This window comes from Nerophis lumbriciformis, linkage group LG16, assembly GCF_033978685.3.
Source record: "Nerophis lumbriciformis linkage group LG16, RoL_Nlum_v2.1, whole genome shotgun sequence".
Taxonomy (NCBI): domain Eukaryota; kingdom Metazoa; phylum Chordata; class Actinopteri; order Syngnathiformes; family Syngnathidae; genus Nerophis; species Nerophis lumbriciformis.
In genome coordinates this window covers 44,164,599-44,190,394 of record NC_084563.2, presented here as the reverse complement: position 1 = coordinate 44,190,394, position 25,796 = coordinate 44,164,599, and the positions used below count along the sequence as shown (strand labels likewise).

Here is a 25,796-nt window from a genome sequence, read left to right as displayed (position 1 = left end):
GGGTATTTTATTTGAACTAAGCAAAATTATCTGCCAATAGAACAAGAACATTTGGCTTGTCAAGACTTTCCAAAACAAGTCAAATTAAAGCTGCAAGCAGAGATGGACGGGACCGACTTTGACGGCACATAAAATCCAAACCGGAGCAATTAAAACTCTTTGGTCAACTTTTAATCAGAAGGGTTCAATCTCTCTCCTGTGCTAGTTTGAAGCCGACACGACAAACGCGCTCAGAGGAGATAATGTTTGAAAAAAGGTGACCGGTTTTTACAAAACTTTTGTTTTGAAGGGGGAATTGCAAACGTCCTGTTGATTTTTGCTGGGGGTTGTTGATATATGAAATGTAGGTGTAAGTGATACCTACATAGAGGTTTTTGTTTCATGTCTCTACGACATTCCTACTGGAAGTTACAGGCAGTTTTGTCAGAGTTTTCTTCCTCGGAGCAGCTGTGTCTGTGTTTTCTTCCTAAGGGGCGCTAGAGCGCAATTTTGAGTTTAGGGGTTGGTTTTTTTTATTAGATCGCAATTTTTGCCAGTCTTGATGGATGTGTGTGTCCAGTTTGGTGAGTTTTTAAGCATGTTAAGGGAGTCAAACTACAGCTCAAAGAGGCAAAAGTGACTGTTTTTAGTAAACTTTTGTTTTGAAGGGGGAATTGCCACCTTCCGATTTTAGCTCAAGGTTGTTATGGTATGAAATCTAGGTCTAAGTGAGACCTACATAGAGGTTTTTGTTTCATGTCGCTACGACATTCATACTGGAAGTTACAGGCAGTTGTGTCTGTGTTTCCTTCTTAGGAAGCGCTAGAGCGCAATTTTAAGTTTTGGGGTTTGGTTTTTTTTATTAGATGGCAATTTTTGCCAGTCCTGATGTGTGTGTCAAATATGGTGAGTTTTGAAGAATGTAAAGGGGGTCAAATTAGAGCTCAAAGAGGTGGCGGAATAATATTAATAATTATAAAACGCACAAAATACAATAGGGTCCTCTGTCCCAAAGGGACATTGCGGTCCCTAATTAGCTAACTTCAATGAACCCAAAAAATTATATTTTTATATCATATTATATTTTTATATAATACATACATTATATAACAAATCCTGCTGTATGGCGAGTGATTATACAGCTGGATGGAGTGCGGGATTACAATTTGTGTAATAAAATATATGAAACGTGTAACCTGAATGGTGCCAAACGACCGTACGTTAAAACTGTCTCTGTCCGCAGGAACTTGTCACCGCCTGGTACATTGGCTTCTTGGTCCTCATATTTTCTTCATTCCTCGTCTACCTGGTGGAGAATAAGTTCAACAAGGAGTTTGCCACGTATGCAGACGCCCTGTGGTGGGGCACGGTGAGTTTTGGTGAAGTAACTGTTGTGACTGTTCGCAGGGTTCTATACAAAGATGGTAATTGTGGGCAGGGCAGGAATTCCACGGCGGACCCGACGTCCATGGCTCTCATTGCCCCCGTGTTTGGACGTGATGCGCGATTTTCATGTCAGTAAAACTCGGCAGGGTAGCCACGTAATACTGTCACGTTCAAACACCGATGACATCTATTAAACAGACAAGAAGCAAGGAATCATGCAGAGACAGAGTTCAATTTGGCTCAATGAGGAGAGAGGTTTGGGGCGGACCAGTTCTTCCTCCAAGGGAATCTAAGTTACTGGTCAATCCCAAGTTCTTTAGATGACATATATGCTGAGTAAGCAGTTACAATCTCCCACCATGCTATAACGGAGGTCCCTGGTTACATCACTGAGGCTGCTTCTGAAGGAAAGGGGGGTAATTTCAGCAGCCCCAGTTAGACACGATATATGATTATTCAGAAATCAGATCGCCCTGTCTCTGCTTTGTCTGCGTCACGGTACTCGATGTTCCGGACACAAACACTGATAAGAGATGACTGCAATCCAAGGTTGCAAGTTGTCCCTTTGCACAGATAGAAAAGTACAACTTCAGCACAATTGATAATAACTATAGCAACGGCCTTTTAAGCATAAGAGTTGTGTGATAACTTGCACATCATTATTCTAACAAATACTCCATGTCAGTAGGTGGCAGCAGGTAGTTAATTGCTTTGTAAAAGTCGGAATGTGTCGGGTGAGACGAGAAGCAAGGAATCATGCAGAGACAGAGTTCAATTTGGCTCAATGAGGAGAGACGTTTGGGGCTGCGCACTCTGTTACAATCTCCCACCACACTCTATGGTCCAGTCCCACGTGCTCCTCTATTTATTTGAGAGGTCCCGGGTTACATCACTGCGGCTGCTTCTAAAGGAAGCCCCAGTTAGACACGATATATGATTATTCAGAAATGCAAATGTGCCGACACCCGTGATATTGCCCTGTCTCTGCTTTGTCTGCGTCACGGTACTCGATGTTCCGGACACAAACACTGATAAGAGACGACTGCAATCCAAGATTGCAAGTTGTCCCTTTGCGGAGATAGAAAAGTACAACTTCAGCACAATTGATAATAACTATAGCAACGGCAGCATCGCGTGGACATCGGGGGCGGTACCTCTGGATTGGCAGACCGGGGTGGTGGTTCCTCTCTTTAAGAGGGGCAACCGGAGGGTGTGTTCCAACTATCGTGGGATCACACTCCTCAGCCTTCCCGGTAAGGTCTATTCAGGTGTACTGGAGAGGAGGCTACGCCGGATAGTCGAACCTCGGATTCAGGAGGAACAGTGTGGTTTTCGTCCTGGTCCTGGAACTGTGGACCAGCTCTATACTCTCGGCAGGGTCCTTGAGGGTGCATGGGAGTTTGCCCAACCAGTCTACATGTGCTTTGTGGACTTGGAGAAGGCATTCGACCGTGTCCCTCGGGAGGTCGTGTGGGGAGTGCTCAGAGAGTATGGGGTATTGGACTGTCTGATTGTGGCTGTCCGTTCCCTGTACGATCAGTGTCAGAGCTTGGTCCGCATTGCCGGCAGTAAGTCGGACACGTTTCCAGTGAGGGTTGGAGTCCGCCAAGGCTGCCCTTTGTCACCGATTCTGTTCATAACTTTTATGGACAGAATTTCTAGGCGCAGTCAAGGCGTTGAGGGGATCCGGTTTGGTGGCTGCAGGATTAGGTCTCTGCTTTTTGCAGAAGATGTGGTCCTGATGGCTTCATCTGGCCAGGATCTTCAGCTCTCACTGGATCGGTTCGCAGCCGAGTGTGAAGCGACTGGGATGAGAATCAGCACCTCCAAGTCCGAGTCCATGGTTCTCGCCCGGAAAAGGGTGTTATGCCATCTCCGGGTTGGGGAGGAGACCCTGCCCCAAGTGGAGGAGTTCAAGTACCTAGGAGTCTTGTTCACGAGTGAGGAAAGAGTGGATCGTGAGATCGACAGGCGGATCGGTGCGGCGTCTTCAGTAATGCGGACGCTGTATCGATCTGTTGTGGTGAAGAAGAAGCTGAGCCGGAAGGCAAAGCTCTCGATTTACCGGTCGATCTACATTCCCATCCTCACCTATGGTCATGAGCTTTGGGTTATGACCGAAAGGACAAGATCACAGGTACAGGCGGCCGAAGCGAGTTTCCTCCGCCGGGTGACGAGGCTCTCCCTTAGAGATAGGGTGAGAAGCTCTGCCATCCGGATGGAGCTCAAAGTAAAGCCACTGCTCCTCCACATCAAGAGGAGCCAGATGAGGTGGTTCGGGCATCTGGTCAGGATGCCACCCGAACGCCTCCCTCGGGAGGTGTTTAGGGCACGTCCAACCGGTAGGAGGCCACGGGGAAGACCCAAGTCACGTTGGGAAGACTATGTCTCCCGGCTGGCCTGGGAACGCCTCGGGATCCCCCGGGAAGAGCTGGACGAAGTGGCTGGGGAGAGGAAAGTCTGGGCTTCCCTGCTTAGGCTGCTGCCCCCGCGACCCGACCTCGAATAAGCGGAAGAAGATGGATGGATGGATATAGCAACGGCCTTTAAGCATAAGAGTTGTGTGATAACTTACACATAATTATTCTAACAAATACGCCATGTCAGTGTAGTGAGTCTTATTCTGCGTTGTGTAGTTTTTTAAATAAAAGACACTTCACCATGCCGTCGTTTCATTATTTATTGGTAACCTGTGTTGGAAACACAAAACACACACACAGGTCTCAGCTTTCTGGCGGACCGATTTCTGCTCCTGTGTGGTGTAAATACCATGCGTAAATGCGACCAAACAATTCACACAGTCGACGCTCTACTTCCTAATTAATAAAATTGTGCAGAAAAATAACTTAAAACGACACATCACTTATACCCACAACATTATTGTGTTAACTTTGAAAGTATTTAGAAACGTTTAGGAAGATTATTTACAATATGAAGAAACACGGAGCATTGAAGAACTAATACCTTCCAACTCAAAAGTCCGAAGGAAGAGGAAGTAAACAACCGAAAAAACAGCAAAGACGGACATCCGGTTCTTCAAAATAAAACATAACACCCTGTCTAGTTCAGAATATAGCGCAACAACATCACACTATTACATCAGTAGGTGGCAGCAGGTAGTTAATTGCTTTGTAAAAGTCGGAATGTGTCGGGTGAGACGAGGATGGTTTGTTGTGATCCCGATATGCAGACCGCAGCGGGAGGCAGTGTGCAGGTAAACAGGTATGTAATGCTTAAACCAAAAATGAACAAAAGGGAAAGGGAAAAGAAAAGGCAATGGCTATGCAGAACGAAAGTAAAACTGAACTGGCTACAAAGTAAACAGAAACAGAATGCTGGACGACAGCAAAAACTTACGGCGTCCACAAAGTGCGTCCATACATGACGTGACAATCAACAATGTCCACACAAAGAAGGATAGCAACAACGTAAATAGCCTCGCTTGCTAAGGACGACATGAAACTGCTACAGGAAAACACCAACAAAACAGGAAGGGCCACCAAAATAACAGCGCAAGACAGGAACTAAAGCACAGAAAAACACCAACAAACTCAAAATAAGACACGACGACCTGGAGTGGAGTATCATTTTTTAACGTTTTCTGCAGGTGGTGTGCCTTCGTATTTTTAAATGGAATAAAAATGCACCTTGCCTCAAAAAAGGTTGAAAAACGCTGGCTTAAACGTCCTCTGCTCACGGCAAATCTATGCCACTCAAAACAAAATAAACACGGAACTGTTTGTTCTGTAGGATTTTGCAATGCAATGCAGGTGACAACAGATAAAACATTGTTCATCAACAGTGTTCAATCATTGTAACGTCTGTCGACACGCTTTAAAGAGGACATCAATTCCATCAATCAATTTTTTGAAGCAAAACTCTTTGTATTTGGACGTAACCGCACCAAAAACATGAGTAAATCTAAAACAAAACTTGACAACCAGGCTCAAATCAACCCTTTGTCATCTGTCATATCAACATCAGTGGCACTTAACCACTGATGCGTTTATGGCCACAAAAAAAAGTCCGACAACTCCAACGCCACTCAAAGTGTACATGCGAGGTCGTTACACTATGACTCCTCAATCAGATGTCTGCTTATTCTACTAATTTTATGGATAATGAAATGTTACTGTTACCAGATTGCAGAAATGCTAATAAAAATATATATTTTACACAGAGAAAGTTACAAAAATGTACACTGTATGCCATGTTTACATCTCATTGTGCAACATGAGAATGTTTTAAGGCAGGAGTCGGCAACCCGCGGCTCTAGAGCCACATCTTTAGCGCCGCATCTTTAGCGCCGCCCTAGTGGCTCTCTGGAGCTTTTTCAGAAATGTATGAAAAATGGAAAAAGATGAGGAGGAAAAAATCTATTTTTTGTTTTAATATGGTTTCTGTAGGAGGACAAACATGACACAAACCTCCCTAATTGTCATAAAGCACACTGTTTATATTAAACATGCTTCACTGATTCGAGTATTTGGTGAGCGCCGTTTTGTCCTACTAATTTTGGCGGTCCTTGAACTCACCTTAGTTTGTTTACATGTATAACTTTCTCCGACTTTCTAGTGTTTTATGCCACTTCTTTTTCTGTCTCATTTTGTCCACCAAACTTTTAAGGTTGTGCATGAAAGGTGAGTTTTGTTGATGTTATTGACTTGTGTGGAGTGCTAATCAGACATATTTGGTCACTGCATGACTGCAAGCTAATCGATGCTAACATGCTATTTAGGCTAGCTATATGTACATATTGCATCATAATGCCTCATTTGTAGCTATATTTGAGCTGATTTAGTTTCCTTTAAGTCATATTAATTCAATTTATATCTCATGACACACTATCTGTATGTAATATGGCTTTTAATTTTTTGCGGCTCCAGACAGATTTTTTTTTTGTATTTTTGGTCCAATATGGCTCTTTCAACATTTTGGGTTGCCGACCCCTGTTTTAAGGGGAACAAAATGTGATCTCTAAAAAGGGGTACAAATTCTTTATAAATTGAAATCCCCTCCCAGACATACAATACTAGTGCAAACTAGTACAATATTATTTTGTTATTTTCATTGTAAGTGGGCCAAATCACTTACAGTCGTGGTCAAACGTTTACATTCACTTGTAAAGAACATAATGTCATGGCTGTCTTGAGTTTCCAATCATTTCTACAACTCTTATTTTTTTGTGATAGTGTTGTCAATTTTTGTTTCATCTGACATCACATGGACAAAGATAAGACCTTCAGGGGGAAAGTTATGTGGTCAGATGAAACAAAAATTTAAATGTTTGGCCACAATACCCAGCAATATATTTGGAGGAGAAACAGTGAAGCCTTTAATCCTAGGAACACCAATCCTACCGTCAAGCATGGTGGTGGTAGTATTATGCTCTGGGCCTGTTTTTCTGCCAATGGAACTGGTGCTTTACAGGGAGTAAATGGGACAATGAAAAAGGAGGATTACCTCCAAATTCTTCAGGACAACCTAAAATCATCAACCCAGAGGTTGGGTCTTGGGCGCAGTTGGGTGTTCCAACAGGACAATGACCCCAAACACACGTCAAAAGTGGTAAAGGAATGGCTAAATCAGGCTAGAATGAAGGTTTTAGAATGGCCTTCCCAAAATCCTGACTTAAACATGTGGACAATGCTGAAGAAACAAGTCCATGTCAGAAAACCAACACATTTTGCGCAATTGCACCAATTTTGTCAAGAGGAGTGGTCAAAAATTCAAGCAGAAGCTTGTGGATGGCTACCAAAAGCGTCTTTTTGCAGTGAAACTTGCCAAGGGACATGTAAGCAAATATTAACATTGCTGTATGTATACTGTTGACCCAGCTATGGCGTCACATTAGTGCCAAAAATCCGAGCGCATAAAAACTGTTATCGCGCGCTGATTCTCCACTTCGTGCGCGCGCGCGCGACACCCTTTTGCGCGCACGTGGTGCCGTTTTGCGCGCACACGGTGCCTTTCTGCGTGCGCGTGGTGCCTTTTTGCGCGCGCGCCGTCTCGGTCTGTGCGCTGTCATGTTTTCGTTTTGGCACTTTGGGGGCGGGTATGCGTAGACGGCCCCTTCTTTCTGATTGGTCAGGCGAAAAATGCTCAGAGCCAATCAGAAGTATATCAGGGCGGGTCATCGTCAATATGTATCAAGATTTACGGAGGAAGAAGTGGATAAAAACATGTCGCGCGCTGATGAAGGTTATTTCATACCACATAAACACAATACAGGGTAATACAAAATGTGACCCAAATAAATAATAATACAACAAACACCATAATCACATCTTTCAGCCAGACCTGGTCCACCAGCAATAACATTATTTTATATTTTCACTTCTTCTAGAACATTTGTTTCCTAATTTATGGAATTTCTTTTGATTCAGCCATAAAATTAATGAAATAATCTTTGAATTTTGTTTTTAAAATGTTAAAAATAGCCTTTTAATAATGTATTCTGAAACAGTTTAAAATAATCAGAGAACTGACTAACACTGACCCTACACAACTATGTTGCACAATTAAGTGTTTTTTTTTTTTTTAAGCGAAAGAGGCAATTTCAACAGGTACAGCATCCTATGTCATATCTACATGTAATAAGATTTGTAACAAGGCAAACCGTTTGTAAATTGGTCGAAAATCGAGCAAGTTATGGTAATTTAATTAGTACATGTACCATTGACATCAATGTAATGATTGAGGCTAGATGTCCGAGGTAAGATGGCTACAACGTTGCTACGCTGGAGAATGATTGGTCATATGAAAAATGCTCACAGCCAATCAGAAAGGAGGGGCCTTCTAAGCATACCCGCCCCCAAAGTGCCAAAAAGAAACACGACAGCGCGAGGAGAGATGCCAGGAGTACACAGAGAGCGCACAGACCGAGACGGCGCGCGCGCAGAAGGCACCGCGCGCGCGCAAAAAGGTACCACGCGCGCGCACGAAGTGGAGAATCAGCGCGCGATAACAGTTTTTATGCGCTCGGATTTTTGGCACTAATGTGACGCCATACCCAGCACATTTGCTCACATTTTCAGTAGACCCATAATAAATTCTTAAAAGAACCAAACTTCATGAATGTGCTCCAATCACTCTATCACAAAAAAATAGGAGTTGTAGAAATGATTGGAAACTCAAGACAGCCATGACATTATGTTCTTTACAAGTGTATGTCAACTTTTGACCACGACTGTATGTATATCTATGTTTAGCTTATGAAACAAAATACCTGTGTCATTATGCAAGTGGCACTTAGTGATACATGGTTGTATTTTAGACACTTTTCATACATAACTGGAGAACTGACGAGAGATGAGCGCCTCAACATGTACAAACCCTGTTTCCATATGAGTTGGGAAATTGTGTTAGATATAAATATAAACGGAATACAATGATTTGCAAATCATTTTCAACCCATATTCAGTTGAATATGCTACAAAGACAACATATTTGATGTTCAAACTGATAAACATTTTTTTTTTGCAAATAATCATTAACTTTAGAATTTGATGCCAGCAACACGTGACAAAGAAGTTGGGAAAGGTGGCAATAAATACTGATAAAGTTGAGGAATGCTCATCAAACACTTATTTGGAACATCCCACAGGTGAACAGGCTAATTGGGAACAGGTGGGTGCCATGATTGGGTATAAAAGTAAATTCCATGAAATTCTCAGTCATTCACAAACAAGGATGGGGCGAGGGTCACCACTTTGTCAACAAATGCGTGAGCAAATTGTTGAACAGTTTAAGAAAAACCTTTCTCAACCAGCTATTGCAAGGAATTTAGGGATTTCAACATCTACGGTTCGTAATATCATCAAAGGGTTCAGAGAATCTGGAGAAATCACTGCACGTAAGCGGCTAAGCCCGTGACCTTCGATCCCTCAGGCTGTACTGCATCAACAAGCGACATCAGTGTGTAAAGGATATCACCACATGGGCTCAGGAACACTTCAGAAACCCACTGCCAGTAACTACAGTTGGTCGCTACATCTGTAAGTGCAAGTTAAAACTCTCCTATGCAAGGCGAAAACCGTTTATCAACAACACCCAGAAACGTCGTCGGCTTCGCTGGGCCTGAGCTCATCTAAAATGGACTGATACAAAGTGGAAAAGTGTTCTGTGGTCTGACGAGTCCACAATTCAAATTGTTTTTGGAAACTGTGGACGTCGTGTCCTCCGGACCAAAGAGGAAAAGAACTATCCGGCTTGCTATAGGCGCAAAGTTGAAAAGCCAGCATGTGTGATGGTATGGGGGTGTATTAGTGCCCAAGACATGGGTAACTTACACATCTGTGAAGGCGCCATTAATGCTGAAAGGTACATACAGGTTTTGGAGCAACATATGTTGCCATCCAAGCAACGTTACCATGGACACCCCTGCTTATTTCAGCAAGACAATGCCAGGCCACGTGTTACATCAACGTGGCTTCATAGTAAAAGAGTGCGGATACTAGACTGGCCTGCCTGTAGTCCAGACCTGTCTCCCATTGAAAATGTGTGGCGCATTATGAAGCCTAAAATACCACAACGGAGACCCCCGGACTGTTGAACAACTTAAGCTGTACATCAAGCAAGAATGGGAAAGAATTCCACCTGAGAAGCTTCAAAAATGTGTCTCCTCAGTTCCCAAACGTTTACTGAGTGTTGTTAAAAGGAAAGGCCATGTAACACAGTGGTGAACATGCCCTTTCCCAACTACTTTGGCACGTGTTGCAGCCATGAAATTATAAGTTAATTATTATTTGCAAAAAAAAAATAAAGTTTATGAGTTTGAACATCAAATATCTTGTCTTTGTAGTGCATTCAACTGAATATGGGTTGAAAAGGATTTGTATTCCGTTTATATTTACATCTAGCACAATTTCCCAACTCATATGGAAACAGGGTTTGTACCACATTCATATTTCATTATGCTTCCAAGGATGCATGTATTATTTAATGTGTTTGATTACTGAGATGTGTTACTTAAATGGAGGATTACTTTATTTTCCACAGATCACCCTAACAACCATTGGCTACGGGGACAAGACACCAAAGACTTGGACAGGACGGATGCTGTCTGCAGGGTTTGCACTGCTCGGCATCTCGTTCTTTGCCTTGCCAGCAGTAAGTGCTATTAGGTGTGGGCAATACTGCCTAATTATTACAATGCAATATTTTTTAAGAAAACATCACCATATATTACGGTATAAAAACACATTATAGCCTGCAGTTTCAATGTGTGGATAGTGTAAAGAAATTGCTCTTGTGATGAATGGCAAATGGTCTTATTTTTACGGCCCTAAATGTTTGTAATTAATTAATGTGAGCCGATCATAACCATGAAACATAGTAACAGGAATACTTATTGTAAAGAAGAATAATCTCATCCAAATTTTTTTAATTTAATTTGCTAAATATATTGTACTGTATGGTGGGGGTTTTCACTTTGGTTGTTGTCACTTTTATTGTATTTTTCGGCGCCGTATATCCAATTTAGGGGAATTTACGGAATTGGGATCAATGCTCAAAAACAATTTTCACTCTTAAAAAGTTTGAAGGGAAAAACAGAAATAGTTCCCCAAATTACAGCCTAAAATAATAATAACAATATATATACAGTACAGGCCAAAAGTTTGGACACACCTCCTTCAATGTATTTTCATGACTATTTACATTGTAGATTGTCACTGAAGGCATCAAAACTATGAGTGAACACATGTGAAGTTATGTACTTAACAAAAAACATGTTTTATATTCCAGTTTCTTCAAAATAGCCACCCTTTGCTCTGATTACTGCTTTGCACACTCTTGGCATTCTCTCGATGAGCTTAAAGAGGTAGTCACCTGAAATGGTTTTCACTCCACAGGTGTCATAGTTTTGATGCCTTCAGTGACAATCTACAATGTAAATAGTTATGAAATTAAAGAAAACGCATTGAAATGAGTGGGCGTGTCCAAACTTTGGGCCTGTACTATATACAGGTAAAAGCCAGTAAATTAGAATATTTTGAAAAACTTGATTTATTTCAGTAATTGCATTCAAAAGGTGTAACTTGTACATTATATTTATTCATTGCACACAGACTGATGCATTCAAATGTTTATTTCATTTAATTTTGATGATTTGAAGTGGCAACAAATGAAAATCCAAAATTCCGTGTGTCACAAAATTAGAATATTACTTAAGGCTAATACAAAAAAGGGATTTTTAGAAATGTTGGCCAACTGAAAAGTATGAAAATGAAAAATATGAGCATGTACAATACTCAATACTTGGTTGGAGCTCCTTTTGCCTCAATTACTGCGTTAATGCGGCGTGGCATGGAGTCGATGAGTTTCTGGCACTGCTCAGGTGTTATGAGAGCCCAGGTTGCTCTGATAGTGGCCTTCAACTCTTCTGCGTTTTTGGGTCTGGCATTCTGCATCTTCCTTTTCACAATACCCCACAGATTTTCTATGGGGCTAAGGTCAGGGGAGTTGGCGGGCCAATTTAGAACAGAAATACCATGGTCCGTAAACCAGGCACGGGTAGATTTTGCGCTGTGTGCAGGCGCCAAGTCCTGTTGGAACTTGAAATCTCCATCTCCATAGAGCAGGTCAGCAGCAGGAAGCATGAAGTGCTCTAAAACTTGCTGGTAGACGGCTGCGTTGACCCTGGATCTCAGGAAACAGAGTGGACCGACACCAGCAGATGACATGGCACCCCAAACCATCACCCAACCATGCAAATTTTGCATTTCCTTTGGAAATCGAGGTCCCAGAGTCTGGAGGAAGACAGGAGAGGCACAGGATCCACGTTGCCTGAAGTCTAGTGTAAAGTTTCCACCATCAGTGATGGTTTGGGGTGCCATGTCATCTGCTGGTGTCGGTCCACTCTGTTTCCTGAGATCCAGGGTCAACGCAGCCGTCTACCAGCAAGTTTTAGAGCACTTCATGCTTCCTGCTGCTGACCTGCTCTATGGAGATGGAGATTTCAAGTTCCAACAGGACTTGGCGCCTGCACACAGCGCAAAATCTACCCGTGCCTGGTTTACGGACCATGGTATTTCTGTTCTAAATTGGCCCGCCAACTCCCCTGACCTTAGCCCCATAGAAAATCTGTGGGGTATTGTGAAGAGGAAGATGCAGAATGCCAGACCCAAAAACGCAGAAGAGTTGAAGGCCACTATCAGAGCAACCTGGGCTCTCATAACACCTGAGCAGTGCCAGAAACTCATCGACTCCATGCCACGCCGCATTAACGCAGTAATTGAGGCAAAAGGAGCTCCAACCAAGTATTGAGTATTGTACATGCTCATATTTTTCATTTTCATACTTTTCAGTTGGCCAACATTTCTAAAAATCCCTTTTTTGTATTAGCCTTAAGTAATATTCTAATTTTGTGACACACGGAATTTTGGATTTTCATTTGTTGCCACTTCAAATCATCAAAATTAAATGAAATAAACATTTGAATGCATCAGTCTGTGTGCAATGAATAAATATAATGTACAAGTTACACCTTTTGAATGCAATTACTGAAATAAATCAAGTTTTTCAAAATATTCTAATTTACTGGCTTTTACCTGTATATGTACCGTATTTTTCGGAGTATAAGTCGCACCGGAGTATAAGTCGCACCTGCCAAAAATGCATAATAAAGAAGGAAAAAAACATATAAAAATCGCACTGGAGCTCGGCCAAACTATGAAAAAAACTGCGACTTATAGTCCGAAAAATACGGTATATATATATATATATATATATATATATATATATATATATATATATATATATATATATATATATATATACACACATATATATATATATATATATATATATATATATATATATATATATATATATATATATATATATACAACTAAGTATGAAATTATTTTAAGCCAATGTGGCCGCCGTGTCAAAAAGTTTTAGGACCCCTGGTTTAAGTTATTAACGAGATAACTATTTTGACATAGTTGTTGCCCATGATGCTCGCAAGAAATTCCATTCAGGGTTGTTCATAGAGATGTCCGATAATATCGGACTGCCGATATTATCGGCCGATAAATGCTTTAAAATGTAATATCGGAAATTTTCGGTATCAGTTTCAAAATGATCGGTATCGGTTTCAAAAAGTAAAATGTATGACTTTTTAAAACGCCGGACGTAGGGAGACGTACAGAGCGCCAATAAACCTTAAAGGCACTGCCTTTGCGTGCCGGCCCAATCACATAATATCTTCGACTTTTCACACACACAAGTGAATGCAAGCATACTTGGTCAATAGCCATACAGGTCACACTGAGGGTGGCCGTATAAACAAGTTTAACACTGTTACAAATATGCGCCACACTGTGAACCCACACCAAACAAGAATGACAAACACATTTTGGGAGAACATCCACACCGTAACACAACTTAAACACAATGGAACAAATACCCAGAATCCCTTGCAGCACTAACTCTTCCGGGATGCTACAATATACACCCCCTGCTATCCCCTCCCCCCCTACCCCCACCTCAACCTCCTCATGCTCTCTCAGGGAGAGCATGTCCCAAATTCCAAGCTGCTGTTTTGAGGCATGTTAAAAAAAAATATAATGCACTTTGTGACTTCAATAATAAATATGGCAGTGCCATGTTGGCATTTTTTTCCATAATTTGACTAGATTTATTTTGGAAAACCTTGTTACATTGTTTAATGCATCCAGCGGGGCATTACAACATATATCGGTTTCGGTTGATATCGGTATTGGTAATTAAGAGTTGGACAATATCGGAATATCGGATATCGGCAAAAAAGCCACTATCGGACATCTCTAGTGGTTCACCACATTCATTTTTTTGGTTGTCATGTATCATACATTCATACATACAACATATACTGGAGGCTGGCCTAAAGGCTAAAATAATAATAATAATAATGATAATAATGCAACATCCAGATTGTTGTTGGTACTAGAACTAATCGTTCAGAAACATCAGTTTACTCAATGTACGTTTTTCTCTCGGGCAAATTTTCAATGTTATTTGACTATTTGGGATGTGTGACACCAGAGAGCTATGTAATTGTTTAAGAACATTTTTTTTGTATGTGCAAACTAAGCATCATTGCAAACAACAACACAACAAGCTAAAACATGACACATGTGACTAGGGATGTCCAATAATGGCTTTTTGTCGATAACCGATATTCCGATATTGTCTTTAATTACCGATACCGATATCAACCGATATATACAGTCGTGGAATTAACACATTATTATGCCTAATTTGGACAACCAGGTATGGTGAAGATAAGGTACTTCTTAAAAAAATTAATAAAATAAAATAAGATAAATTTAAAAAAAATTCTTAAATAAAAAAGAAAGTAAAACAATATAAAAATAGTTACATAGAAACTAGTAATTAATGAACATTAGTAAAATTAACTGTTAAAGAAACAACCCTTTTGTGTGAATGAGTGTAAATGGGGGAGGGATGTTTTTTGGGTTGGTGCACTAATTGTAAGTGTATCTTGTGTTTTTTATGTTGATTTAATTAAAAATAAATAAATAAATCGATACCGATGATAAAAAAAAACGATACCGATGATTTCCGATATTACATTTTAACGCATTTATCGGCCGATATTATCGGACATCTCTACATGTGACCATACCGTATTTTAGCCTCTAAGATATGTTTCCTGCTCATGTTACTTGCTCATTGTGTCAAGATGCATGAGATTTTATATCAACTTGTTAGTGCAATTAAATATAATTTATTAAATTCAATTAAATCAAAGGTTTATTTTGCCTTTTTCTATTGAAGACCATTAAAAAAAAACATGACAACCAAACGGTCACCCCAATGACACCCGTCCTCTTAATGGGGGTTGGTTGTCACAATGTGTCAAAGGGTGTCTTTGATTGTTCATTAGCTCTTTGTAACAACCAGATGGAAAATCAGAGAAATCCACCTTTTGAGTAAACACCTTAAGCTTCAATCTAACGGAGCACAATGGTAAGGTTTTTCTTCAAGATTTCAGGGTGCTCTTGCTCATCGACACAGTTACATATTAAAAGGAAGGACAAGGGTTCATTTAATATACACTATATTGCCAAAAGTATTTGGCCACCTGCCTTGACTCACATATGAACTTGAAGTGCCATCCTATTCCTAACCCATAGGGTTCAACATGATGTGGGTCCACCTTTTGCAGCTATTACAGCTTCAACTCTTCTGGGTAGGCTGTCCACAAGGTTGCGGAGTGTGTTTATAGGAATTTTCCACCATTCTTCCCAAAAGCGCATTGGTGAGGTCACACACTGATGTTGGCTCTCAGTCTCTGTTCTAATTCATCCCAAAGGTGTTCTATCGACTTCAGGTCAGGACTTTGTGCAGGCCAGTCAAGTTCATCCACACCAGACTCTGTCATCCATGTCTTTATGGACCTTGCTTTGTGCACTGGTGCACAGTCATGTTAGAAGAGGAAGGGGCCCGCTCCAAACTGTTCCCACAAGGTTGGGAGCATGGAATTGTCCAACATTTTTTGGTATCCTGTAACATTCAAAGTTCCTTTCACTGGAACTTAGGGGCCAAGCCCAACTCCTGAAAAACAACCCCACGCCGTGATTACTCCTCCACCAAATTTCACACTCGGCACAATGCAGTCCGAAATGTAGCGTTCTCCTGGCAACCTCCAAACCCAGACTGGTCCATCAGATTGCCAGATGGAAAAGCGTGATTCATCACTCCAGAGAAGGCGTCTCCACTGCTCTAGAGTCCAGTGGCGACGTGCTTTACACCACTGCATTGGACTTGATGTATGGCTTAGATGCAGCTGCACGGCCATTGAAACCCATTCCATGAAGCTCTCTGCGTACTGTACGTGGGCTAATTGGAAGGTCACATGAAGTTTGGAGCTCTGTAGCAACTGACTGTGCAGAAAGTCTTTGCACTATGCGCTTCAGCATCCGCTGACCCCTCTCTGTCAGTTTATGTGGCCTACCACTTGGTGGCTGAGTTGCTGTTGTTCCCAAACTCTTCCATTTTCTTATAATAAAGCCGACAGTTGACATTGGAATATTTAGGAGCGAGGAAATTTCACGACTGGATTTGTTGCACAGGTGGCATCCTATGACAGTTCCACGCTGGAAATCACTGAGAGCGGCCCATTCTTTCACAAATGTTTGTAGAAACAGTCTCCATGCCTAAGTGCTTGATTTTATACACCGGGCCAAGTGATTAGGACACCTGATTCTTATCATTTGGATGGGTGGCCAAAAACTTTTGGCAATATAGTGTTTTACTTAGTTTCAATTATAAACCTTGTGTGATTTTACAGTGATACTTTAAATTTTCAGCACAAACTCATACAATTCCCTGTTTTTATTCCTTTTGATATCACAATAGGGTATTCTGGGCTCAGGTTTTGCTCTGAAGGTCCAGGAGCAGCACAGACAGAAGCACTTTGAGAAGAGGAGAAACCCTGCAGCCTACCTCATCCAGGTAAAGTGCAAACTCTCATCGTGATGGTATTGCACGTGATCAACGTGAACAGTGCTGTTCCTCAAAACAATATTTTGAGTTTTTGTGATTTTTTTTTTCTTTCTTTCTACTCCACCACCATTGTTTATGTGACTTAAATGTACTGTAGACTTTTGACTTCAGTAGGTTTCATAAAGATATCATAGTTACCATTTTCTCCATTTTCAGAGTATTAAAATGATTTCGACAATTGACTCACGGGGCTAAGCACAGCCCATTGCCTTATTGCCCCAACAAATTAATATAATAATAATAATAATATATTTTATTTATAAAAAGCACATTACATTGAGTTAACAACCTCAAAGGGCTACAGTGTATTAAAAAAATAAAATAAAATACAATTAAAAGATAATAATTTTTTTTTTAAAGAATATAAACTAGAACAGCCAAATAGCTAAAACTAGTATGCATATATCTAAAATTAAAAAAAGAAGGGTTTTTAAGCCTTTTTTTAAAAACATCCACAGTCTGTGGTGCCCTCAGGTGGTCAGGGAGAGCGTTCCGCAGACTGGGAGCGGCGGAGCAGAAAGCCCGGTCTCCCATTGTTCGTAGCTTTGAAATTAAGTAAATAACAGTATTGATATCAGGTATTGTTGCTAATGTTGCTATACGGCTGTTGTTTGACGACTTTGAACCATATAAAGTCCTCAAATAGCATCAAAAAAACAACGTAAATCTATATGAGGGACAGCAAAAACTCTATATGTGGCCAAAGAGTATCATTCAGGACGTAAGCTGAAAGTTTCCTAGAATACTAGGGATGTTTTAGAATAGTCGAATATTCCACGATTCAATTTGAAACCGGTTTTGGGAGGCCAGAGTGATTGGAGCACATACTTGTTGGTCACAAAAAAATTCATGAAGTTTGGGTCTTTTATGAATTTATTATGGGTCTACTGAAAATCTGAGTAATTCTGCTGGGTCAAAAGTATACATACAGCAATGTTAATATTTGCTTACATGACCCTTGGCGAGTTTCACCGCAATAAGGCGCTTTTTGGTAGCCATCCACAAGTCTCATGTGGGTTCCTCCCAGATGCAGACGGACAACTCCGGACGACAGCGTGAGGTAGGGGATGATTTATTGCTCATAAATCTTACACCGTAGATACAAACAGACAAAAACACAACTAAAGGGATGCGTGCCGACCGCACGGGAAGCTAAGGTAACCATTTAGCACAGAAATCATAGAGGCTAAGGTAACCACTTAGCACAGGAATCATAGAAGCTAAGGTAACCACTTAGCACAGGAATCATAGAAGCTAAGGTAACCAATTAGCACAGGAATCATAGAAGCTAAGGTAACCATTTAGCACAGGAATCATAGAAGCTAAGGTAACCATTTAGCACAGGAATCGTAGAAGCTAAGGTAACCATTTAGCACAGGAATCATAGAAGCTACGGTAACCATTTAGCACAGAAATCATAGAAGCTAAGGTAACCATTTAGCACAGGAATCATAGAAGCTAAGGTAGCCATTTAGCACAGGAATCATAGAAGCTAACGGAACCATTTAGCATAGGAATCATAGAAGCTAAGGTAACCATTTAGCACAGGAATCGTAGAAGCTAAGGTAACCATTTAGCACAGGAATCATAGAAGCTAAGGTAATCATTTAGCACAGGAATCATAGAGGCTAAGGTAACCATTTAGCACAGGAATCGTAGAAGCTAAGTTAACCACTTAGCACAGGAATCGTAGAAGCTAAGGTAACCACTTAAAACAGGAATCATAGAAGCTAAGGTAATAATTTAGCACAGGCATCATAGAAGCTAAGGTAACCATTTAGCACAGGAATCATAGAAGCTAAGGTAACCATTTAGCACAGGAATCATAGAAGCTAAGGGAACCATTTAGCACAGGAATCATAGAAGCTAAGGTAACCATTTAGCACAGGCATCATAGAAGCTAAGGTAACCATTTAGCACAGGAATCATAGAAGCTAAGGGAACCATTTAGCACAGAAATCATAGAGGCTAAGGTAACCACTTAGCACAGGAATCATAGAAGCTAAGGTAACCACTTAGCACAGGAATCATAGAAGCTAAGGTAACCAATTAGCACAGGAATCATAGAAGCTAAGGTAACCATTTAGCACAGGAATCATAGAAGCTAAGGTAACCATTTAGCACAGGAATCGTAGAAGCTAAGGTAACCATTTAGCACAGGAATCATAGAAGCTACGGTAACCATTTAGCACAGAAATCATAGAAGCTAAGGTAACCATTTAGCACAGGAATCATAGAAGCTAAGGTAGCCATTTAGCACAGGAATCATAGAAGCTAACGGAACCATTTAGCATAGGAATCATAGAAGCTAAGGTAACCATTTAGCACAGGAATCGTAGAAGCTAAGGTAACCATTTAGCACAGGAATCATAGAAGCTAAGGTAATCATTTAGCACAGGAATCATAGAGGCTAAGGTAACCATTTAGCACAGGAATCGTAGAAGCTAAGTTAACCACTTAGCACAGGAATCGTAGAAGCTAAGGTAACCACTTAAAACAGGAATCATAGAAGCTAAGGTAACCATTTAGCACAGGCATCATAGAAGCTAAGGTAACCATTTAGCACAGGAATCATAGAAGCTAAGGTAACCATTTAGCACAGGAATCATAGAAGCTAAGGGAACCATTTAGCACAGGAATCATAGAAGCTAAGGTAACCATTTAGCACAGGAATCATAGAAGCTAAGGGAACCATTTAGCACAGGAATCATAGAAGCTAAGGTAACCATTTAGCACAGGAATCATAGAAGCTAAGGGAACCATTTAGCACAGGAATCATAGAAGCTAAGGTAACCACTTAGCACAGGAATCGTAGAAGCTAAGATAACCACTTAGCACAGGAATCGTAGCTAAGGTAACCATTTAGCACAGGAATCATAGAAGCTAAGGTAACCATTTAGCACAGGAATCATAGAAGCTAAGGTAACCATTTAGCACAGGAATCATAGAAACTAAGGTAAACCACTTAGCACAGGAATCAAAGAAGCTAAGGTAACCACTTAGCACAGGAATCATAGAAGCTAAGGTAACCATTTAGCACATGAATCATAGAAGCTAAGGTAACCATTTAGCACAGGAATCATAGAAGCTAAGGTAAACCACTTAGCACAGGAATCATAGAAGCTAAGGTAACCATTTAGTACAGGAATCATAGAAGCTAAGGTAACATTTAGCACAGGAATCATAGAAGCTAAGGTAACCATTTAGTACAGGAATCATAGAAGCTAAGGTAACATTTAGCACAGGCATCATAGAAGTTAAGGTAACCATTTAGCACAGGAATCATAAACTCGGAAACCAGAATACCAACGTAATTTGTTGCAAATGCAAACAAAGAAGCCAGGCTGACTGACCGGGCAAAGGCAGGCTTAAATAATGCCTCTGATTAGTGCTCGGGAAACAGGTGAGCCTCCCGAACACCAATCAGAGGCGGGTGGAAATAATAAGTAACCATAGTAACTGAAAAAAAACTCAAAGATGCAGAAAAACAGGAACTAAGGGAGTCCAAAACTAACAGAAAATAACAAACACATGATCCGGGCCACGGATCATGACACTGGCAAGCTTCTGGTTGAATTTTTGACCACTCCTCTTGACAAAATTGGTGCAGTTCAGCTAAATGTGTTGGTTTTCTGACATGGACTTGTTTCTTCAGCATTGTCCACATGTTTAAGTCAGGACTTTGGGAAGGCCATTCTGAAACCTTAATTCTAGCCTGATTTAGCCATTCCTTTACCACTTTTGACGTGTGTTTGGGGTCATTGTCCTGTTGGAACACCCAACTGCGCCCAAGACCCAACCTCCGGGCTGATGATTTTAGCTTGTCCTGAAGAATTTGGAGGTAATCCTCCTTTTTCATTGTCTCATTTACTCTCTGCAAAGCACCAGTTCCATTGGCAGCAAGACAGGCCCAGAGCATAATACTACCACCACCATGCTTGACGGTAGGTCTGGTGTTCCTGGGATTAAAGGCCTCACCTTTTCTCCTCCAAACATATTGCTGGGTATTGTGGCCAAACAGCTCAAATTTTGTTTCGTCTGACTTCACATGGACAAAGATAAGACCTGCTGGAGGAAAGATGAATTATGTGGACAATGCTGAAGAAACAAGTCCATGTCAGAAAACCAACACATTTAGCTGAACTGCACCAATTTTGTCAAGAGGAGTGGTCAAAAATTCAAGCAGAAGCTTGTGGATGGCTACCAAAAGCGTCTTATTGCAGTGAAACTTGCCAAGGGACATGTAACCTATTACCTCAGTTTTTAGGGCATTGAATAAATTGCAACTGGACAGTTTAGTCTTAGAAGACATTTTGCCTCCCATCTGAGCAGACCTCATCGGTTCATGTCAATAGATCTAGTCTGAGCACTTGTTGCCTAAGGCTGCTTATACAAGAAGCAGGCTAAGGTTATCCAGGGTATATCCCACCTAACCTTATCCTTGTCGACACACACACAATGCCATCGTTTAAGACCCTCTGACCCCTCCGTCCGCCGGCGCAACGCGACCTTGTACGCATGCGCAGAAAATGATTACTATAAACCCCGTTTCCATATGAGTTGGGAAATTGTGTTAGATGTAAATATAAACGGAATACAATGATTTGCAAATCATTTTCAACCCATATTATTGAATGCACTACAAAGACAAGATATTTGATGTTCAAACTCATAAACTTTTTTTTTTTTTTCAAATAATAATTAACTTAGAATTTCATGGCTGCAACACGTGCCAAAGTAGTTGGGAAAGGGCATGTTCACCACTGTGTTACATCACCTTTTCTTTTAACAACACTCAATAAACAATTGGGAACTGAAAAAACTAATTGTTGAAGCTTTGAAAGTGGAATTCTTTCCCATTCATGTTTTATGTAGAGCTTCAGTCGTTCAACAGTCCGGGGTCTCCGCTGTCGTATTTTACGCTTCATAATGCGCCACACATTTTCGATGGAAGACAGGTCTGGACTGTAGGCGGGCTAGGAAAGTACCGGCACTCTTTTTTTTTACGAAGCCACGCTGTTGTAACACGTGCTGAATGTGGCTTGGCATTGTCTTGCTGAAATAAGCAGGGGCGTCCATGAAAAAGATGGCGCTTAGATGGCAGCATATGTTGTTCCAAAACCTGTATGTATCGTGCTTTCACAGATGTGTAAGTTACCCATGCCTTGGGCACTAATACACCCCCATACCATCACAGATGCTGGCTTTTGAACTTTGCGTCGATAACAGTCTGGATGGTTCGCTTCCCCTTTGGTCTGGATGACACGATGTCGAATATTTCCAAAAACAATTTGAAATGTGGACTCGTCAGACCACAGAACACTTTTCCACTTTGCATGAGTCCATCTTAGATGATCTCGGGCCCAGAGAAGCTGGCGGCGTTTCTGGATGTTGTTGATAAATGGCTTTCACTTTGCATAGTAGAGCTTTAACTTGCACTTACAGATGTAGCGACCAACTGTATTTAGTGACAGTGGTTTTCTGAAGTGTTCCTGAGCCCATGTGGTGATATCCTTTAGAGATTGATGTCGGTTTTTGATACAGTGCCGTCTGAGGGATCGAAGGTCACGGTCATTCAATGTTGGTTTCCGGCCATGCCGCTTACGTGGAGTGATTTCTCCAGATTCTCTGAACCTTTTGATGATATTATGGACCGTAGATGTTGAAATCCCTAAATTCCTTGCAATTGCAGTTTGAGAAACGTTGTTCTTAAACTGTTTGACTATTTGCTCACGCAGTTGTGGACAAAGGGGTGTACCTCGCCCCATCTTTTCTTGTGAAAGACTGAGCATTTTTTGGGAAGCTGTTTTTATACCCAATCATAGCACCCACCTGTTCCCAATAAGTGTTTGATGAGCATTCCTCAACTTTATCAGTATTTATTGCCACCTTTCCCAACTTCTTTGTCACGTGTTGCTGGCATCAAATTCTAAAGTTAATGATTATTAGCAAAAAAAAAAAAATGTTTATCAGTTTGAACATCAAATATGTTGTCTTTGTAGCATATTCAACTGAATATGGGTTGAAAATGATTTGCAAATCATTGTATTCCGTTTATATTTATATCTAACACAATTTCCCAACTCATATGGAAACAGGGTTTGTGTATATACATATATATATATATATATATATATATATATATATATATAGCTAGAATTCACTGAAAGTCAAGTATTTATTTTATTTATCTGTAAGTGCAAGTTAAAGCTCTACTATGCAAGTGCAAGCCATTTATCAACAACATCCAGAAACGCCGCCGGCTTCTCTGGGCCCGAGATCATCTAAGATGGACTGATGCAAAGTGGAAAAGTGTTCTGTGGTCTGACGAGTCCACATTTCAAATTGTTTTTGGAAATATTCGACATCGTGTCATCCGGACCAAAGGGGAAGTGAACCATCCAGACTGTTATCGACGCAAAGTTGAAAAGCCAGCATCTGTGATGGTATGGGGGTGTATTAGTGCCCAAGGCATGGGTAACTTACACATCTGTGAAGGCACCATTAATGCTGAAAGGTACATACAGGTTTTGGAGAAACATATGCTGCCATCTAAGCGCCTGCTTATTTCAGCAAGACAATGCCAAGCCACATTCAGCACGGGTTGCAACAGCGCGGCTTCGTAAAAAAAGAGTGCGGGTACTTTCCTAGTCCGCCTGCAGTCCAGACCTGTCTCCCATCGAAAATGTGTGGCACATTATGAAGCGTAAAATACGACAGCGGAGACCCCGGACTGTTGAACGACTGAAGCTCTACATAAAACAAGAATGGGATATAATTCCACTTTCAAAGCTTCAACAATTAGTTTCCTCAGTTCCCAATTGTTTATTGAGTTTTGTTAAAAAAAAAAGGCGATGTAACACAGTGGTGAACATGCCCTTTTCCAACTACTTTGGCACGTGTTGCAGCCATGAAATTCTAAGTTAATTATTATTTGCAAAAAAAATAAAGTTTATGAGTTTGAACATCAAATATCTTGTCTTTGTAGCATATTCAACTGAATATGGGTTGAAAAGGATTTGCAAATCATTGTATTCCGTTTATATTTACATCTAACACAATTTCCCAACTCATATGGAAACGGGGTTTGTAAAAACAATTCCAGGATTTCAGTTCAACTCCAGCATTTGACCAATCACACGCAATTCCTTCAGGAATTGCCTCATCTAGTTTGGTTATATTGTCTTATCTGTGCACCCCCCCCCCCTTTTCAATAACCAATCACCTTTTTATTTGTATGAATTATTCTCATGACAAATAATTTATGGGAAACACTACTAGCATTTCTCCATAGGCTTCATACTTCTTCTGCTTGGCCATCTTCTTCCAATGTTACACCCACCCTCCTTTATCTCCTATCATGTATTCTTCTTTTTCCTACCTTTCCCCTTCCCCCTATTCCTCATACCATTTTCCTATTCATTCCTATTTTGTACCAGACTGCGTTTACCCCTTTCCACATTTACTGTATTCTGACCCTTGTTTTAAAATTGTCGTCATATTTACGGATCTTTTTGTACTCTTTTCCTCTCCTTGGTTGTGTTTATTCTGCATGCAGTGTGTTTGGCGTAGTTATGCGGCCGACGAACACTCGGTTTCCATCGCTACCTGGAAACCTCACTTGAAGGCCTTGCATACCTGCAGCCCCACAAAGTAGGTAAAACTACGGCATCTGTGGTGCCTGCTTTTTGACTTCATTTACCTGTCATTTGCTATACCTTCCCAGCGGGCACAAGACATTGATACGACGTTGATTGATCTTTAAAATCGACTTTAAAACGACGTAGCAAAATAGTTGTGTTTGTAAACTTCGACGTCCACGTTTTTGGTTGGGAAATGACCAAATTTCAATGGTCAAATCAGCGTCAACAAGCTAACATTGAATAAACGCCGTCAAAAAGCATGTTGTTTCAATGTCGTATTAGCGTTAGAGAATATTGATTTCGAAATGACCAAAATTCAGGGTCAGAACATAGTTGTATTTGTAAACTTAGACATCCACATTGTTGGTTGGGAAATGACCAAATTTAAATAGTTGATTAAACGTCGTCAAAAAGCATGTTGTCTCAAGAACCTATTTCAACCAGTTCATGTCTTGTGCCTGCTGGGTTACTTGTGTGATGTTGTCTGTTGTAAATCATCCAATTTTTTTTAACCAAAAAGTGTGTTTACAATACAAGTTTCAGACGAAAAAAAAAATATATTTTTGTGATAAAAGTAGACATGGCAAAATAAGTTATGTACTAAATATCAATAAACTTGAAGAACACCTTTGGCACAAATTACAGGCTCACAAAATACTAAATATTCATATATTTAGTATATACTGTATATATCATTACAGGGGGATGTATACAGTACAGGCCAAAAGTTTGGACACACCTTCTCATTTCAATTGTTCTTTATTTTAATGACTATTTACATTGTAGATTGTCACCGAAGGCATCAAAACTATGACACCTGTGTAGTGAAAACCATTTCTTGAAGCTCATCGAGAGAATGCCAAGAGTGTGCAAAGCAGTAGTTTTTGAAGAAATTAGAATATAAAACATGTTTTCAGTTATTGCACCTTTTTTTTTTGTTAAGTACATAACTCCTCTTATTTTCATTCATAGTTTTGATGCCTTCAGTGACAATCTACAATGTAAATAGTCATGAAAATAAAGAAAACACATTGAATGAGAAAGTGTGTCCAATCTTTTGGCCTGTACTGTGTGTGTGTGTATATATATATATATATATATATATACATACATACATACAGGCAAAAGCCAGTAAATTTGAATATTTTGAAAAACTTGATTTATTTCAGTAATTGCATTCAAAAGGTGTAACTTGTACATTATATTTATTCATTGCACACAGACTGATGCATTCAAATGTTTATTTCATTTAATTTTGATGATTTGAAGTGG

The 25,796-nt window shown here is 40.5% G+C and overlaps 1 protein-coding gene across 1 annotated transcript in view; it reads left to right on the top strand.

Annotated features, from left to right (window-relative positions):
• Positions 1–25,796, top strand: part of LOC133617283 (potassium voltage-gated channel subfamily KQT member 5-like) — a 323,477-nt gene that overhangs the window by 238,903 nt on the left and 58,778 nt on the right. The window contains exons 6-9 of the mRNA XM_061977202.2: positions 1,223–1,348; positions 10,366–10,476; positions 16,735–16,830; positions 24,440–24,534. Coding sequence (XP_061833186.1) covers positions 1,223–1,348; positions 10,366–10,476; positions 16,735–16,830; positions 24,440–24,534 — 428 coding nt within the window. The remainder of the gene's footprint in view (positions 1–1,222; positions 1,349–10,365; positions 10,477–16,734; positions 16,831–24,439; positions 24,535–25,796) is intronic.